The 18729-nt window shown below is 41.9% G+C and overlaps 1 protein-coding gene across 18 annotated transcripts in view; it reads right to left on the bottom strand.

Annotated features, from left to right (window-relative positions):
• The window catches only part of RIMBP2 (RIMS binding protein 2), a 598797-nt gene that overhangs the window by 242188 nt on the left and 337880 nt on the right, over positions 1 to 18729 (bottom strand). For all 18 annotated transcript variants that reach the window (XM_033956341.1, XM_033956346.1, XM_033956345.1 and 15 more), the window contains one exon: positions 1402 to 1524. In XM_033956341.1, coding sequence (XP_033812232.1) covers positions 1402 to 1524 — 123 coding nt within the window. The remainder of the gene's footprint in view (positions 1 to 1401; positions 1525 to 18729) is intronic.

Here is an 18729-nt window from a genome sequence, read left to right as displayed (position 1 = left end):
CTGAAATCCCATGTTCATGCTGACTTCATGCACTTTAAATTTCTGCTGACCTGACCTCTTTCCAATTCTCCCTTTCACTTGCAAAACAAGACTCCTATACCCACTTGACTGATTCTCTTGGATCCAACCCTTATCTTCTCTTGCCATGCTCAACTCATATACTCAAAGTACCCTCACCTTCCTCCTTTGCTTTCTCCCCATGACTATGGCTGAGTACTTCCATGACAAGGTTCACAAGATTAACCTTGTTTTCCATTGAATTGCCTCCGCTTCTCCCTCCTCTGGTCTGCTCTGCTAACCCTCTGCCAACCCCTGCTATCTTTTTTCCTTCTGTGAAATCACTGAAGAGGAAACTGCACATTTTCTTTTCTCCTCCAAATTCACTCCCTGTTCCTCAGATCCCATCCCTACCCATCTACTGATCATCATCTTTCCTACTGTCATCCCCTCTATCTGCCATATCTTCAATTGATACCATGGTAATATGATAATGGGGACAAGCCAGCCCTCCTTAGACCTACCTTTAAAGTCCTGGTGGACTAGTGGCCTCTTTGGGGGCAGGAAAGATCCCCAGTCTTTCTTGCCCTCTGCTGCTGCTTGACTCACCGCTAAGATATTTTAAAAATGGCTGCTGAGACTTCATGCGGTAGCTTTACAAGGCTGCCGCATGAAATCTTGGCAGCCATTTTGAAAATATATTAGCAGCAACTCAAGAAGCAGCAGAGGGAAGAAAAGACTGGGGATTTTCCCTGACCCCGAACCATGCAGAAATAAATGCTGCATGAAGTGAGATGAGGGAGAGATGGGGAAACAGAGAAGTTGCTGTACAGGAGGATGGATGGGAAGGGAAGGAAACAGAAGTTTCTGTATTGGGGGGGGATGGGAAGGAAAGGAAAGGAAACATTCTCTGGCCTCCACCATCTATTCTCATGCCTTTTCCCAGCTCTCATTGTTCACTCTCTTTCCATCTCAAATGTCCCTTTGACTCCTGGCTTCATGCAACTCTCCAGCATGCTGAGCCATGCGATACTTGTATGTCATACCTCTCATTACAAGAATAGTGTGGCGGTATAGGTAATGTGTGGCTCATGCTTTCACTGTTCTATGCAGAGTTGAGTCAAATGAGGAATAGTGCAACATGATAAGCATCCTCAGAACTATGGAGAACAGTCAGAGAAAGAACACAGACAGGATCAAGGTGGCAACAATGTCACTGGCATGCCGTCAACCAATTGAGAGAGAACTAATGATGAAGGCTTTTGCATTATGCACAGGGGAAGACAAAACTTTTTTCTTGCAGAATTGGCTGCTTATCTACTGATATCCTGCATTTTAAACAAATGTTATTATACTCATTATTAGTGCAATTATTAGATTGCTCTAGTTAGTGCTGTGATTTACCTTTAGGACCTGCTCTAGGTTCTCCAGTTTGGCTTGGAGCTGGTGTTTTCCCTTCAAAGCCAAATCTCGTTCTTTGATCACTTTGCTGATTGTTTCTCTAAGCTGATCATAGTCTGATTTCACCTAAATAAAAAAAAAACAACAAAAAACCATAACAAAACAAAGGAACAAATGATTCTATTAAGTGACATACACTAATATAACGTTTTAAATGCTACATAGCATAATTTGAATTCTATTCCATTTTCTCTTGGTAAGATGACTATTTTGTCACTATATAAAATGACTTCTACGGACTTATGTAATGATGTCACAACAGATTTACGGCCTGATTATATAAATGACGCCTAAAAATTAGGCATTGAGGAGCATGGTGCTAAGCATGATTCTAAAAAGGTTAGGTGTGCTTTATAGAATTATGCCTAGTATTGCCTAAACGGGCTTAGGGGTTGCTAGGTGTCTTAACCTTAGGCATGCCCTATTTATGCCAGGGTTCTCTTGGCCTAACTGCACTTAAGTTAGGCACCTGAGTCCCAAACAGGTGCCTACATACAAAATATGCCTACTTTTGAGGTATGTACCTACCTCAAAATGGTAGACACCTACCAAGTTAAGCACCTATTATATCAATTATGTGGTGATAATTGTCAATTATCAGTGCCGATTTAGCCTATTAATCAATTGTTAGGTACCTATATTGGCTATGTTGTCAATGTAGGTGCCTAACTTTTAGGTGAACTTTTAGAATCAGGGCCTGAGTGCCTTCCAAAACCAAGAATTTGGGGAACTGAATGAATGAGTAAAGAGACAGTGAGCTCTACATACATCCTATTATATATTTCCTCTAAGCACCCTCTGGTTTCCTACTTGACCATAACAAATGTTGGGCTAGAGTTACAAAAAGGCACTACCCTGTTACCACATGGCAACATCTATTACGGCAAGTTATTTATTTCAAGTACCTCTTTGGACCCATTTACTAATAATACACATTAATGGTTCCTACTGTTAAAGCAGGAAGTGACTTACAAGTTATTGATGTTATCAGATTATTATGATGCAACATCAACCACTATTAGAGAAAAGATCTGGGCTAGATGGACCTTTCATCTGATCTTTTGTTCTTGGGGCTTTTATAGAGATCTTTAAGTTCTCGTGCTTCAGTACCATATTTGTATGGTATTTATGTTGTCTCTTAATTACTGCGCATGATCAGCTGCTTAAGACTTTAAAATAAAGTTAAAACATGCAAATAACACTTTCTTTAAGGAATATCGGTTATTCCTCATTATCCATGCCCATGCTGTCATGTTGCAGTGGTTGTTATATCAGGAATATTCAGGCAATTAAACAAGAATAGAAAATAATTTATTGAGTTACCATTTCTCGAGCAGCTCAGATTAATAACTATAAAGCCTTTCTTTGTGATATTATTCCTCTTTTTCTTATTGGCTCTAGCAATTGTGGGTTACCTTTCGCCCCCCTCCACTAATGGTGAGCTGATGTAAGAGTACATATATTATTTCCCTTATATATATATATAGTTTTATTTTGAGTTTCTTTAAACATGTGCTTGCTTGTGTATAATGTTTCAAAGTAAATAAATAACTTACTTAAAAATTACTTTAAAATCGTAGGTAGCCTAAGGTCAAAGAGAAGCCATATTTCTATCCGATCAGTGCAAATGTATTCTCCAGAAACTTGATCCATTAGTATTATGAAGGCGAGCAAAAATCAGATAACTAGCATTTTCAGGGCAGGCTTCAACTTCCCAGCTTGTTTTGGCCCTAACTCCAGCTTGTTTTGGCCCCATTATGTGAGCACAAACCTTTTATTATGGTTCAAATTGAACCTAAATGGTTCCCAGAACCCTATCAATGTCTTTACTGAAATTTGTTTGAGCACATCAAATCAGACAAGATAGGAAAAAGAAATCTTGTTTTCTAGAACTAATGCAATTACTGCCAACCTCTGAAATATTTTGCTCTGAAGATAGAGGTTTCCATCCTTTCCCTCTCAAACTCATTATCTTTATTAAAATGAAGGCCATTAATAGACAAAAGAGCATTAAGATAAATAATGGAGTTCAGACACCATCCAAATTCTAACAAGCTTGCTATCATATCACTTGTACATTTTTCAAGAACAATGCACCGAGCCATTAACTAAGTACTGTAAGGACTGATCTCTTTAGATGTCCTTTTAACATACACATCCAGGGAGGGAGGGTGGAGGAGGGGGCACGTTTTGGAATTGATTTAAGGGGGATGTTTAGATATTTCTTGTAGGTATCTATTTATTGATTAGCAGGTGGAAGGGTGGGGGGAAATAATTTTTTGTTATAAATTCTTGTAAGTTTAACGTGCTTTAATTGTAATATTCTATGTAAATGTATTAATTATTGTGTACAACTGTAGTTTAAAAGTGAATAAAGAATTTTTTTTAAAAAGAACAACGCACTGGAAAAAGCATGTAATGAAACACTGTTTTCAAAAAATTCTATAGTCTTTGATTCTGAATCACCTTCTTTTATGAAACGATCGATAAAAAATCAAGACTGATAGAAGTCAATATTATCTGATTGTGTATCAATCTCTTTCATTGAATGTTGAATCCATAATAAAGCCGTAACCCATTGAAAAACTCTCCAGGCAGACCACCTACATTGGAGGCGTCTCCGGGAGCATAGGGGGTCCACAAGCCTACCTAAGCTGGGCGGCCACATGAGTTTCCCTAGGCCAGCGGGAGACACATACAATGTAGGCCAGCAAAATGCTGGACTACATTTTAAGTAGATGCAGCCACTATACTTATCGCGGCAAGGGATCTTCTTGCCATGATAAGTATAGCGGCCATGGTTGTGGCCGCCAGTCCCCCTACCCCCTGAGTGAAAGCGGCAGGAGGGATGCCCAATCCCTCCTGCCCAGAATACCCCATCCTCCCTGAACGAAGGCGGCAGGAGGGATACCTGCCTGGAACACCCCCACCCCCTGAAGATCACCAGCAGGAGGGTGCCCAATTCCTCCTGCCCAGAACCCCCCCTTGAAGATCACAGAAACCCTCCCTGTACCCCCCCAACAAAACCTTTTCTCCCTCCATGGACCCCCCCCAATGAATCCCCCCTCCCCGAACCACCTTCGCTAACCTTTAAAGATGGCCAGCCAGGTCTTCCAACCATCCATCTCACAATGCACCAGGAAGGGGCAGGCCCGCCTCATTCCTACGGACACGGGTCTGCCAGCCAGATTGTGGGAAAACTCATAAGTCTGTCCATTTCTAAAGGTTAGTGGTGGGGATCCAGAGTGGAGGGTTTGGAGACGGTGGGAGGTTTCGTTGGGTGGTCCAGAGTGAGTTTCTGCGATCTTGGGGGGGGGTGTTCCAGCAGGAGGGATTGGGCACCCTCCTGCCAGCAATCTTCAGGGAGGGATTAAGTGTAGCGGCCACGTCTACAATAACCCGATTGTCTAACCAGCATCTGTAACATGGCTGTCGGTTACAAATTCGGGTTTATTTTAGGCGGCCTTAGACCCAGTTCTATATAGGACGCCCATTGGCTTCTGAGACCGGGCATTCTATACAGAATCTGGGCCTTAGTGTATAATATGATGGATCCTCTTCCACTGCCATCTCACTGTCAGTGTAGCGGCCGCATCTACAATAACCCGATTGTCTAACCAGCATCTGTAACATGGACGTCGGTTACACAATCGGGTTTATTTTAGGCGGCCTTAGACCCGATTCTATATAGGACGCCCATCGGCTTCTGAGACCGGGCGTTCTATACAGAATCTGGGCCTTAGTGTATAATATGACGGATCCTCTTCCACTGCCATCTCACTGTCAGTTGGTGTACCTCAAGGCTCTGTCCTGGGACCACTTCTTTTTTCCACCTACACTTCTTCCCTTGGTGCTCTAATCTCCTCCCATGGCTTTCAGTGTCACCTCTATGTCAATGACTCACAGATCCATCTCTCTACACTTGAAATCTTGACAGACATTCAGTCCTGGGTTTCAACCTGCTTGTCTGACATCACTTCCTAGATGTCTTGCCGCCATCTAAAATTAAACATGGCCAAGACTGAGCTCCCTAGCTTTCCACCTAAACATGTCTCTCCTCTTCCCAAATTTCTCTTTTTCTGTGAACAATGCCCTCATCCTCCCTGTCTTTTTGGCTTGCAACCTCAGAGTAATCTTTGACTCATCTCCTTCACATATCCAACAGACTGCCAAAAACCTATCATTTCTTTCTCTACAATATTGCTAAAATCAGGCCCTTAAGAACATAAGAAGATAAAAATTGTCATACTGGGACAAACCGAAGGTCCATTAAGCCCATTATCCTTTTTCCAACAGTGGCCAACCCAGGTCCCAAGTACCTAGCTAGATCCCAAGTAGTAAAACAGATTTTATGCTGCTTATCCTAGGATTAAGCAGTGGATTTCCCCAAGCCATCTCAATAATGGCCTATGGACTTCTCTTTTGGGAAATTATCCAAATCTTTTTTAAACCCTGCTAAGTTAACTGATTTCACCACATTCTCCAACAACAAATTCCAGAGTTTAATTACATGTTGTGGGAAGAAATATTTTCTCCAGTCTTTTTTAATTCTACTACTTAGTAGCTTGATCCCCCTTAGACCTAGTATTTTTGGAAAGAATAAACAAGCAATTCATATCTACCCTTTCCACTACACTCAGTATTTTATAGACCTCTATCATATCATCCCTGAGCTGTCTCTTCTCCAAGCTGAAGAGCCCTAGCCGCTTTAGCTTTTTCTCATAGGGAAATCGTCCCATCCCTTTTATCATTTTTGTCTCCCTTCTCTTTACTTTTTCTAATTCTGCTACATCTTTTTTGAGATACGGTGACCAGAATTGCACACAGTATTCGAGGTGTGGCTGTACTATAGAGCGATACAAGGGCATTATATCATTTTCATCTTTGTATTCCAATCCTTTCCTGATAATTCCTAACATTTTATTTGCTTTCTTAGCCACCGCACATTGAGCTGAGGGTTTCAATGTAGCCTCAACGATGACACCTAGATCCCTTTCCTGGGCAGTGACTCTAACATGGAACCTTGCATCACGTAGCTATAGTTCGGGTTCTTTTTTTCCAAATGCATCACTTTGCACTTGCTCACATTAAACGTCATCTGTCATTTGACACCCAGTCTCCCAAGGTTCTCTTACAATTTTTCACAATCCTCTTACGATTTAACAACTTTAAACAACATTGTGTCGTCAGCAGATTATCTCACTAGTTATTTCCATTTCTAGTTCATTGATAAATATGTTAACAAGCAGCAGTCCCAGCATAGACCCATGGGGAACCCCACTATTTTTTTTTCCAATTCTTTATTCATTTTTTAAAAATTTACAATAAGTGTAACAGCATTTATAACATTTTAAACTCAAATACAACACTTAATATTCTGTTAAAATCTATATCAGAATTTATCCCCTCCCCCCTAATCAATAACATTCTTTAAATTCAAGAAAACCTACCATAGACTCCATTCCTATATATCTTATTAAATATTCAAATCAAAAAAACCCTTCCCCCACCATCCTGGATGTGCATTTTTAAGGGGAAAAATAATATTCAATCATTACAATATTTTGTTAATGGATCCCAAATCGCCTGAAATTTTCTAAAATTCCTCTGCTGTGTGGCTATTGTCCTTTCCATTTTATAAATGTGATATAAAGAGTTCCACCAGAAACTGTAATTAAGTCTCTTCCAGTTTTTCCAATTACTCATAATCTGTTGTATGGCAACCCCTGTCATAATAAGTAGAAGCCTGTAATTCTTAAATGATATTTGGCTCTTAGCCCCAGTGGCGTATCAATGGGGGGGTGGGGGTGGGGGGCGGTCCACCCCGGGTGCAGCCTTAGGGGGGGTGCAAAGCCGGCCAGGTCCCTTTACCTTTGTGGCGCTTTCCCCCCTCCCCCGCCCGCCTGACTACCCAACAACAGGCCCGGTCCGACAAACCTCCCTGCCCTGTGGCCGTGAGTCTAAATATAATAATGTGTTTTATAAAGTTTATAAGCATTGCTGGCCTACCCGGTGAGGTGTTCCTAGTGGTGGTGGTGGTGGTGGCAGCGTGTCAATGTGTTGAGAGGAAGAGGTGGTCTGGGAAATTCTGCTGAGCAAACTCTGGGCCCATTTCCACCCCCCAGTTAGTCCACTACACTCAACTGGTTCACACACTGAGTGGATCTTTGGGTGTTGTGCCTGGGTAGTTGTTTTGGGATCTCTTCCAGTGGTTTGTCAGTATCTCCTTGTGGTCCAAGGAAGGAAACTTTGTTAACCTTAGCATTGACCTTCAGAATATGTTTGTAACAGCGCTGCTTGTGTGGATCGAAAGAAAAAACCAGACCTTTGCACATTTTTGCACTATATGGTGGGTGTATGAGGAGATTTATATTTCCTGCACAGCTAAGTCCTTGTGAAGTTACCTTGTTCTTTTTGTATTTGACATCTAGCAAGGTCTTTGTTTGGAAGGAAAGATCTAAGCTTAAAAATGAAGTGGCCAGAAGTTATGGTAAAAGCAGATAGCGTTGCTGGTTTTAAGAAAGGTTTGGACAAATTCCTGGAGGAAAAGTCCATAGTCTGTTATTAAGACATGGGGGAAGTGTCTGCTTGCCCTGGATCGGTAGCATGGAATGTTGCTACTCTTTGGGTTTTGACCAGGTACTAGTGACTTGGATTAGCTACCATGAGAATGGGCTACTGGGCATGATGGACCATTGGTCTGACCCTGTTAGGCTATTCTTATGTTATGTTCTCATCTGTAGGGGCCTTTGTCTTCACTTCTTATTTTTATGTATTTTTTTTCTGGGAACTTATGAGTGTTTTTTATAATGGGAACAAAAATGGAAGACAATTAATATGTATGGAATGGGGGGGGGGTAACTAATTTCTTCAGCTAAATAATTCAATCCACCTCAACCAGACATAGGAGAATTCACGCACCATTCAGACACCCTCCAACCAAAAACGTCAAAAGAAAAAAACTGTTCGACAACCTCCTAGCCATTCGAGCTGCAACACTCGACCCCCAACTCTACAACCTATTGACCTCGACCACAAACTACAAAGCCTTCAAAAAAGAAATAAAAACCCTTCTATTCAAAAAACACATAAAACCGAACTAACACAATCAGAACTGTCCCAAGCATCACCTGCAACTACTCCATATGTACTTCTGATGTCATGACAATTCAGACATAATTTATGTTATGTTATGTTTGGAAAATTTTCACTGCCTGTTTCTATTCTGACCATTTATTCCGTTTCATGATTATTACAAAAAATATTTTTTCACATGGGGGGTGTCAAAAAATGATGGGCCCTGTGTGCCACATACCCTAGGTACGCCACTGGACTGTAGTATAAAATACGGTTGTGACAAAATTGGATTTTTGTAATTCTTTGTTACTAGGAATTGCGCAGGTTACAATTAAAGCACTGCAAGTCATTCAGAACGCTGCAGCAAGAATGATTACGGGAACAGCTCGGAATGAGCATATCAGTCCATTGCTGAAACAATTGCACTGGTTGCCGACTGAAATGAAGTTGCCGACCAAAATAAGGTTTTGACAACTGTGCACCAGGTGATCTATGGGGCGGCTCCCTGGCATTTAACTCAAGTGTTGAAACAGTGTACTTCTCCCAGATCTCTGAGGTCGCAATCTGTAATGCGACTATCGATTGAAACACTTGGAGAGACACGTTATAAGAGTACGCAGAGGTTAATAATTTCGGTTCATAGACAACGGCGCGAAAGACAAAGGCGCGCCCGGACAATTGAGCTCAGCGTGGAGGTGCGCACCGCTCAAAATTACTGTTTTTAGGGGATCCGACGGGGGGTTTTGTTGGGGAACCCCCCACTTTACTTAATAGACATCGCGCCGGCGTTATGGGGGGTTTGGGGAGTTGTAACCCTCCACATTTTACTGTAAACTTAACTTTTTCCCTAAAAACAGGGAAAAAGTGAAGTTTTCAGTAAAATGTGGGGGTTACAATCCCCCACACCCCCCACAACGCCCCCACAACGCGGCGCGATGTCTATTAAGTAAAGTGGGGGGGGGTTCCTCAACAAACCCCCCCGTCGGAGCCCCTAAAAACAGTAATTTTGAGCGGCACGCGCCTCTGCGCTGTGCTCAATTGTCTGGGTGCGCCTTTGTCCCGGCGCGCTTTTGACCGGACACCAACAATTTCAGCAGCAGGTCTATGTTTGTGGAATGCACTACCAGGACACCTAAGAGTATGTAGGAACAAGATGTCTTTCAAAAAACAATTAAAACCTTGTTATTTGTTAAGGCTTTTTATTAGCTTATTATTTGGAAAGAATATTTTAGAGTTTGGTTAACACATTTTTGTATAGCAAAGGTTTGATGATATTGTTTTTGTCATGTTTGTACATATCAAAACTGTACTGTATATGGTTTTATTGTTATTCGCTTAGATTCTAAGAAGAGAAGAAATATTTAAAATAAAATAAGTCAATAAAATAGTTAGAACCTTTAATATGACACTTGTCCATTACTTCTATCATCCAATATGTAAACCTCTTTCATGCATACCCTAAAAACCTGACCACCTGCTTTCTCTGAAAGATTGGAAGTGAAGACCAAGGAGCTAAAGCATTCTGTGATCATTTGATAGTTTCTCTCCACTAAATTCTGCAGCCAATTCTTCCTTGAGAGTCTCACTCTCTTTCACCCTTTAATGGTACATTCCATGTGGATACCCACCTTAAGCACCTTACCCACCTTTGCAAACATATACTGCAAAACCTTGGATTGCAAGTAACTCTGTTTGCAAGTGTTTTGCAAGACAAGCAAAACATTTTATTAAATTTTAATTTGATATACAAGCAAAGTCTTGCAATACGAGTATATACAGTATACACGTGTTATATCATCACAACTGAGCCGATGGTTCTTCTCTCTGATGCTGCAGGAGTGTAGTGACTGCTCTAAATGAGCAAGGTCTTGCAATACAAGTACGTATAGTATTTTGTATTAAGTTTTTGGGTTCTGGAACGAATCGTCTGAGTTTCCATTATTTCCTATGGGGAAATTCGCTTTGATATATAAGTACTTTGGATTACAAGCATGCTTCTGAAATGAATTATGCTCGCAAACCAAGGTTTTACTGTATATAATTACCAGTGCTGCTCTAGTTTTATATATTGCATTTAACAAAATACAGGCGGATTCAATAAGCAAATAATAGAGGTATTTAACATATTGTAATTGGTTGGGTTTTTTTTTTTTAAAGTTCACCTGCCATGCTTCATTGAGGCATCTATGTTAATGTGCTAACAGAAACTGCTGGAGTGCAGAGCCCATAACAATTAATTAATAGCTCCGTGTAATAAAACTGGTAACCCGCCTTATTTCATGGTGCAGTTGATAAACATTCCAATTAAATTTAGATATGTGCACCCAAAACAGAACGCCCAGTGAATGTTCACAGACATAAGGTTTCCTTGCTTTTGCTAGTCAGACTAATGGCCTGGATTCTGTACAGAAAGATCTGCACGGGGAGTTCATCAAAATCCTGCTGCGATTCCTTTGTGCGGGAATCAGTGCTTGTAGATGCCTATCGGCCGTAGCGTATATATCTTCGCACCGCAGGAAACGAAAAGAACTTAAGACTTGTCCCAGCACATAGCTACAATATCTGTATGCATACGAAGGCTTGCAGGGATCCTCCTCTATAGAAGAGGTTTAATTTATAAAACTAGCAAAGGACACTAGAAAGTTCATGAAAGGGATAAAGGCTGTCCTCTTCACAGACTAACTAATAAAGCAACATAGAGGAGATAGATGGCTAGTTCCCATTAGGAACAACATAGAGCACAATAGAGCTATTATGTGTGCAAATAAGTAGGATTTACACGATACTAGTATTATATGTGTATACATGTAGGATGATTTGACTATAGTATAAATGTGTATATATATGTAGGATGATTCCTTGATTGTCCAAGCACTCGTAACCTCACGCTTAGATTACTGCAATCTACTCCTAACTGGTATCCCTCAGTGTTGCCTCTCCCCCTTGCAATCTGTGCAAAGTTCTGCTGTGCGACTCATCTTCTACCAATCTCGCTACGCTCATGTCACCGCTCTTCTTAAGTCACTTCACTGGTTCCCTATCTGGCATCGCATACAGTTCAAGAGCTTATTGCTGACCTACGAGTGTGTTCATTCTGCTGTCCCTCAATCTCTCTCCTCACTTCTCTCTCCTTATACACCTCCCAGAGAACTCCGTTCCTCAGATAAGTCACTCTTAGCGATACCCTTCTCTTCCACTGCCAATTCCAGACTTCGTTCCTTTCATCTAGCTGCCCCCTATGCCTGGAATAAATTACCCGAGTTTGTCCGTCGAGCCCCTTTCCTTCCCTTGTTTAAAACCCACTTTTTTGGCATAGCTTTCAATCCTTAAGCCTACTCCTCTGCCCTCCAACCCAGCCAGCTGATTAATCGTTCCCCTTAACTGTATCCATGACGTCCTGTTTGTCTTTGGGAAGCAGAGCTAACTAAGATTGTGATGTCATAATGCTTCATTCCACCAATAAGAGCCAACCTCATCAGTGATGTCACAATGGCTGATTGTCCTGTACTCCCCCCTGCCCTCTAACCTAGCTGGCTGATTAACCATTCTCCCTTAACTATATCCATGACATCCTGTTTGTCTGTCTTGCCTGTTAAGATTGTAAGCTCTTTCGAGCAGGGACTGTTTTCTTATTCTTTGTGACTCTGTGCAGCACTGCGTGCGTCTGGTAGCGCTATAGAAATAATTAATAGTAGTAGTATTGAAAACCATCTCTGAACATCAAAGCAATGGCACTGGAAGATTAAATAACTTGCCCACGGTGACAAGGAACAGCGCCGGGATTTGATCTCATAACCTCATAACTGGGTGCAGAAGCAGCAGCTCAACTAGAGAGCCACATTCTTTCTTCATGTAAACCACTCTGAATTAACTACCCAGTCATTACTAGCGGTATAGAAGCTTTCAATAAACAATAATTTCAGCCCAGGGCCAGGCAAAAATGAATGGATGGGATAATAAGGTACTTAAAGATAAGTTGAAATCATCAGTACACTCTATATACAAGAAGAATTAAAAGTCCCTAATACAAACTTTCCAAATCTTACTTCTCACCAATAAAACCAACCACCACATCCCCGCATTCATAGATAAACATTTAATTTCCTATGCTTCCACCCGTACACAGCGTTCCAATTATCAAGATCTGTTGGTTGTTCCTTCTATCCACAAAATTTTCTATGATACCACTAGAAAGTCCATTTTCTCAGTTATAGCTCCCTCACTTTGGAATATTCTTCCCCTGCATAGAAAGCAAGAATCCTCCCTTACTCTATTCAAATCAGGACTTACAACCTTTCTATTCAAGGATGCCTTCGATACTTCATCTAAAAGTCCATTCTTTTCCTGTTCATCCAATCAACTCAGATGATTTACGCCAACCGCCTCCTTAGAGGCGAATTAGCTCCCTTTGTTCTATCCACCCCCCCTCCCTCCTTTATATTTTATTTTATCTCAATATATTTTTTACCATCTCTTGTTCCTTCCTCCCTAATCATGTCTGTCTTAAATGTTATCTCCCCCCTCCACATTTACAGGTTATGTGGTGGATTTTTCTTTTATATCGGTTTTGTTTTAAAATTCTTTTAATGACTGTAAACCTTCTAGATAAATTTGATAGATAGTATACAAACTTGGAAACTTTTCCCATCCCTCTATTCTCACTAGAGAAACCAGCTAAAAATAAAACTCCTTTCAGTCCCTCCACAGAACCTTCTATTCATCACATTCATTATATATATATGCATTCTCTATAATAATTGCCTACCTCTAACAAACATCCCTCCCTCTTTCATGGCCAGAAAACACTTTAAAATTTGATACTAACATGCAACGTTTCCCCCCTCTTTTTTTTATGAAGCAGCGATAGGTTTTTTTTAATTGCCGGAAGTGGCGGGCGATAAAAAAATCCTAATGCAGATTCATAAAAGGGGGCCTTAATTCCTCCAATAATTGCCCATCCTTCAAACTCCACCTCTCCTGCAGATATAATGCGATTAACCTGGTCTCCTGCTCCTGTGTTGGACCCGCAGCTTCTCCGGATCTGAAAAGTGGCTGCGTTAGCATGCGCATGCTGCTGGCAGCTCTGCCTGACCCAGAAACTGAAAGTTACATCAAGCTCTGATGTCACTTCCTGTTTCTGGGGTCAGACAAAGCCAGCAGTGGCGCCCACCTGTTGACGCTGACACTGCAGCTGCTCTTAGACCCGTAAAAGCAACTGGCCTGACATAGGAGCAGAAGATCAGGTAACCCAGTGTTTCGAATAATATCCTGGGCGATTAGTAGAAAGAATACGGCATATATAGATTCAGATAATCTAAATTCCCTGATTCCATAACATGCTGCCTAAATTTTTGTGTTGACTGTGTGTGTAGCTTATAGGATACAATATAACATAACAGTCCATTTGTATACTAATAACACCTCACAGTTCTATGTGGTTAATATAAAGAGAATTGTGTATTCACAGAGAATTACAAAGTAAAAATAGAAACATACACTACATCCACCTTATTGCCCCCCAAATTGCTTAAATAAGTATGTTTTTAACATTTTCCTATAATGATCATAAGATACAGATGCTCATATTATAGGGCCTAGTTTTCTCTCTCAACTAGAAGCCTGAAAAGTCAACATAAAAATGAAGGGCACCTTCATGTATTGAAAGCAAATTGATTAATCAGAAAACATGGTGATAGGCCATAAAAAGCCTTATAACAAAACCAGTCAAATCTGAAAACTACCCTGGCCTCTATCAGAAACTAGTGTAGTTTGCATAGATAGGGAGTAATGTGGGTAAATATACACTTACATGCTTAAGTGCTAGATCAGTGCTCAGTGTTATTCTTTAAAAGGTGTGCTGTTCATTTAGTGAGTAAATGTATGGGAGTATTCACAGGGAAGGTTGGGAAGAACCAACATTTACAAGGGTAACTTACAGAACACTGTAAGTTACATGCTAAATTGCCACTTTAGACACGGTGGCATAGTAAGAGGGGGAAGGGGAGGGGCAAACCACCCTGGGCAGTGTCAGCACCTCTACACCCCCCGTGCCACACTCATGTCCTCCCTACCCCCCACTTACCTCTTTAAATCTTCACCAGCACAAGCAACTTCTCTGGCCTGCTCCTCATACCAGCCTGACTCCCTTCTGAAATCACTTCCTGGTCACAGGGTCAATTAGTGACATCAGAGGGAGGGCTAATGCTGGCGTGAGCAGCAGGCCAAGGAAGCTGCTTGAGTTGGCAAAGATTTAAAAAGGTATGGGGGGGAAAGAAAGGGCGCAAGTGTGGCGTGCGGGGTGGGTGCAGAAGGAGCGGGGCGGGGGGCCACAGATGAGAGCAACCCTGCCCTGGGTGCCTCCAATTCTCACTACGCCACAGTTTAGACACGCACACTCGTGCTGCTGTTGACATGGCATAAGTGGGTGTGTCTAAATGTAGCTGCACTGATGTCAGTTTATACTAGTATTCTATAATGAAATCTTGGCCCCTAGATTCTGTTATAGATTTAGGGTGAAATTCAAGGAACAGCACCTAAATTTAGGCGTTTAAAACTGCACAAGCACCTAGGAAGATCCCGAAAATGTAAAACAGATTTTATGCTGCTTACTTAGAGGAATCTGTACTTTTTCCCTAAAAACAGGGAAAAAGGCTGTTTCCTCTATAATGGGGTGTTCCCCCCCAACACCCCCCCACAACGGGAGCAGCAAAAGTTCTAAGTAAAGTGGGGGGGGGGGTTCCCTGCCCAACCCCCCCTGTAGCACTTTAAAATACTGTTTAAATCCAGCACGCAGACGTCCTGTGCGCGATTATCGGTGCTCCATTGTAGGTGCGGCTTTTTCTCGCGCAGTTTCGTCTATGTACCCTTTTGCCAAAACATGGCTTGTGTTGCGTCCTGCTTGTGTATTTCTACAATAAAGAGCTGGTTTTGATTACATCCCATTTGTATGCCCGATGTGTTCCCGCTGTATTTCATGTACTAGGGTATAGCATTGCCATTTTCATATACTGCATTTTTGTTTTCTGCCTACCATTCCAACAATACAATTAAGTAATGCTGACACACTTGCCAGGGTTAATTTATAGAAAGTAAAATGCTGAGCTCGTAGTAGCTGTCCATAAATGGGACAAATCTTCCATAAAATACCACATGACAGGAAAATGAAGCACCTCAGTAAATGATCAATTCTCAGTGGAAATTCTGTCCCTTCATGATCTCACAGTCCGGGTATTTAAAGAGCATTTCAAAACTACACAGGTAGGCAACACTTTTGTAATAAAGCAGGGCAAAATATGAGGGTAAATCAAAAAAGTAAAAGGCTAACTACATATAACAGCTTTAACAGAAGAAACTGTGAGCAGGTGAACATATCACTTTTCCACACAGTCCCCATGCAAGACGACACTATAAACACTAGCTAATCTTAAGGGGAGGGTCTATAGTGGGCAGACTTGATGGGCCTTGGCCCCTTTCTGCCGTCATCTTTCTATGTTTCTATGTTTCTAACTAGCTTCTGCATTCCCACAGAGAAGAAGTTTTTCAGCTGCTCCAAAGCCTGGTGAGCAGAGCACCTCTTCCTTTAGTTCATCATTTATTTATTTTATTATCTGCTTAATATCCTAAGCAGCTTACAATAAAAAAAGACAAAAAAAGCAACTTACCCAATGGAGTTATCATATGAAAGTCATCTCTTAATCTGATTTTTTTTTTAAAAAACATTCTTATTTCACATTCATCTGAATGGCAAAGTTCAACATTTCACCCATGTCTCATCACCGGTGAAAATTCTCTCCATACCGTCTCAGAAACTGGGTCATAACCTCCACACGCTGTTGCATGTGCAGGTCAGTAAGCTGTTTGGGAACTTTCCTGTATCCCAAGTCATCATGAATTATGACAAATGCAGATCCATAGCTGATATCCAAATTTATAGCCAATTGAAACACCGTTATCTGTCTGTCTTCTGTAATCAAGGCATCCACCCTGTCAATGCGCTCTTGTGTGCGCAATCAGTGGCATAGCGAGGGTGAGAGGTGCCCGGGGAGGTGGCGCTCCTCCCCCTCCTTCGCCTCCAACACCACTCCTTCCCCGATCCCATCTGCCCTGTGCGCCCACCCCCCTCTCATGCCTGCCCCGCGCACCCCCTTCCCCCTTATCTCTAGTTGAAGTTGGTGCTGACAGCCATCAACAATGTGCTCCTCACGACCGCGTCGGCTCTCCCTCTGATGCCACTTCCTGTGCACCTCCACAGAGAACACACGCGGGAGAGCCGACGGGGTCACAAAGAGCACGTTGTTGACCACCGCAAACAACTTCAACTGGAGGTATGGGGAAAGGGAAGGGGTGTTGGTGCCCCCCCATTACTACGTCACTGCGCGCAATGTTGATGAGCGACCAGAACGACCTTCGTCACTTACATCTGTTCTTCCTGCATTACCCACTCATAAACCTTCCGTTGATTCATGGTGCTATGTTCATACTGAGTCAATATCCGACAGTGAATTTCCACAGGTTTCACTCACTTTGCCCATGGAAAGTGCACTACTGCACGTTGTTCTTCGATGATGCAATCTTGTAATGGAGCGTCCATGTGTCTGACCTCATGGCTGCCACACAACTAAAGGCCGAGCGCTGCCCTGTGCATGGATGAACCCTCCAACAGGCAATGCACAAGTACAGATGTTGCATCTCACTAGCTCTATTCCAGTTATCGCATCATTTAATATTTGCCTTCAATTTTTGATTCACCCTCGTACTAAAGCAATTATATAGGTGGCAGTATTTTCAACCACATATGTAACACCTTTGTTTTGGAATTTCTTGAATTATGCATGCTAGGTTCAGATGGGATTGGAATGGACTGTAAGCAGCGACTGAAATAAATCCTCTCAGAAAAGGATAAGTCCCAGTGCCACAAAGTTACCTTATCAACTGCACAGGATGTATTTTAAGTTCCTTTTTACTACTGGGAGCCAATTTGTCTTTTTCCATTATCTGAGGCACTTAGATCTCAATCCCTTCAGTGCACACATAGTAATCTCTTTCTGGTTATACACAGTTCAGATCTCAAGAGCATAAGTGCCCAGTCTGTGATATCTGTTCCTTACAGAACTAAAGCAGATGTATTTTAGAAGAAGAAAGCATTACTTGACCGGACCACATAAATGTTCCAACACAAAAAAAGACACATTTTTAAAAAGTTGTCATGCCTATGTTTAAAACAAAGTCCAAACACAGCGGTAGAGGTGACAATTGGCAAAGGATACAAAGGCACTCAGATAATTTATGTATTTAGACTCCTGATGCAAGCCTTATGGCTGAAACACCGATTCGTGTCGAGTCACTTTTACCTACCATAAATCATCAGATTAAAGAGCTGTTTTATCTACGATTATTAAGATTATATAGAAATAGAATGCTCACTATATCCCTATCAGTAGCATTTAGCTCAAGTTGAAGGTAATATCTGGTCGCTGAAGATTGTTGAGTTTTGCTAAAGGTTTAACAGAAGATTTGCCACTGCTGGGTCAGACCAGTGGTCCATCGTGCCCAGCAGTTTGCTCACGCGGTGGCCCCGAGGTCAAAGAGCAGTGCTCTAAATGAGCCCAGTCTCACCTGCGTACTTTGCAGTTGAGCAGGAACTTGTCCAACTTTGTCTTGAATCTCTGGAGGGTGTTTTCCCCTACGACAGACTCCGGGAGAGCGTTCCAGTTTTCTACCACTCTCTGGGTGAAGAAGAACTTCCTTATGTTCGTACGGAATCTAAATTTTAGAGAGTGCCCTCTCATTCTCCCTATCTTGGAGAGTGTGAACAGTCTGTCTTTATCTACTAAGCTTATTCCCTTCAGTATCTTGAATGTTTCAATCATGTCCCCTCTCAATCTCCTCTTTTCGAGAGAGAAGAGGCTGAGTTTCTCTAATCTTTTGCTGTACGGCAACTCCTCCAACCCCTTAACCATTTTAGTCGCTCTTCTCTGGACCCTTTTGAGTAGTACTGTGTCCTTCTTCATGTACAGCGATCAGTGCTGGCCGCAGTACTCCAGGTAAGGGTGCACCATGGCCCGGTACAGCAGCATGATAACCTTCTCCGATCTGTTCGTGATCCCCTTCTTTATCATTCCTAGCATTCTGTTTGCCCTTTTCGCCGCTGCTGCGCATTGGGTGGACGCATTTGGAACTCCTCAAACCCCAACT

The sequence above is a fragment of the Geotrypetes seraphini genome, chromosome 8, assembly GCF_902459505.1.
Source record: "Geotrypetes seraphini chromosome 8, aGeoSer1.1, whole genome shotgun sequence".
Taxonomy (NCBI): Eukaryota; Metazoa; Chordata; class Amphibia; order Gymnophiona; family Dermophiidae; genus Geotrypetes; species Geotrypetes seraphini.
This window is presented reverse-complemented; position numbering and strand designations above follow the sequence as displayed.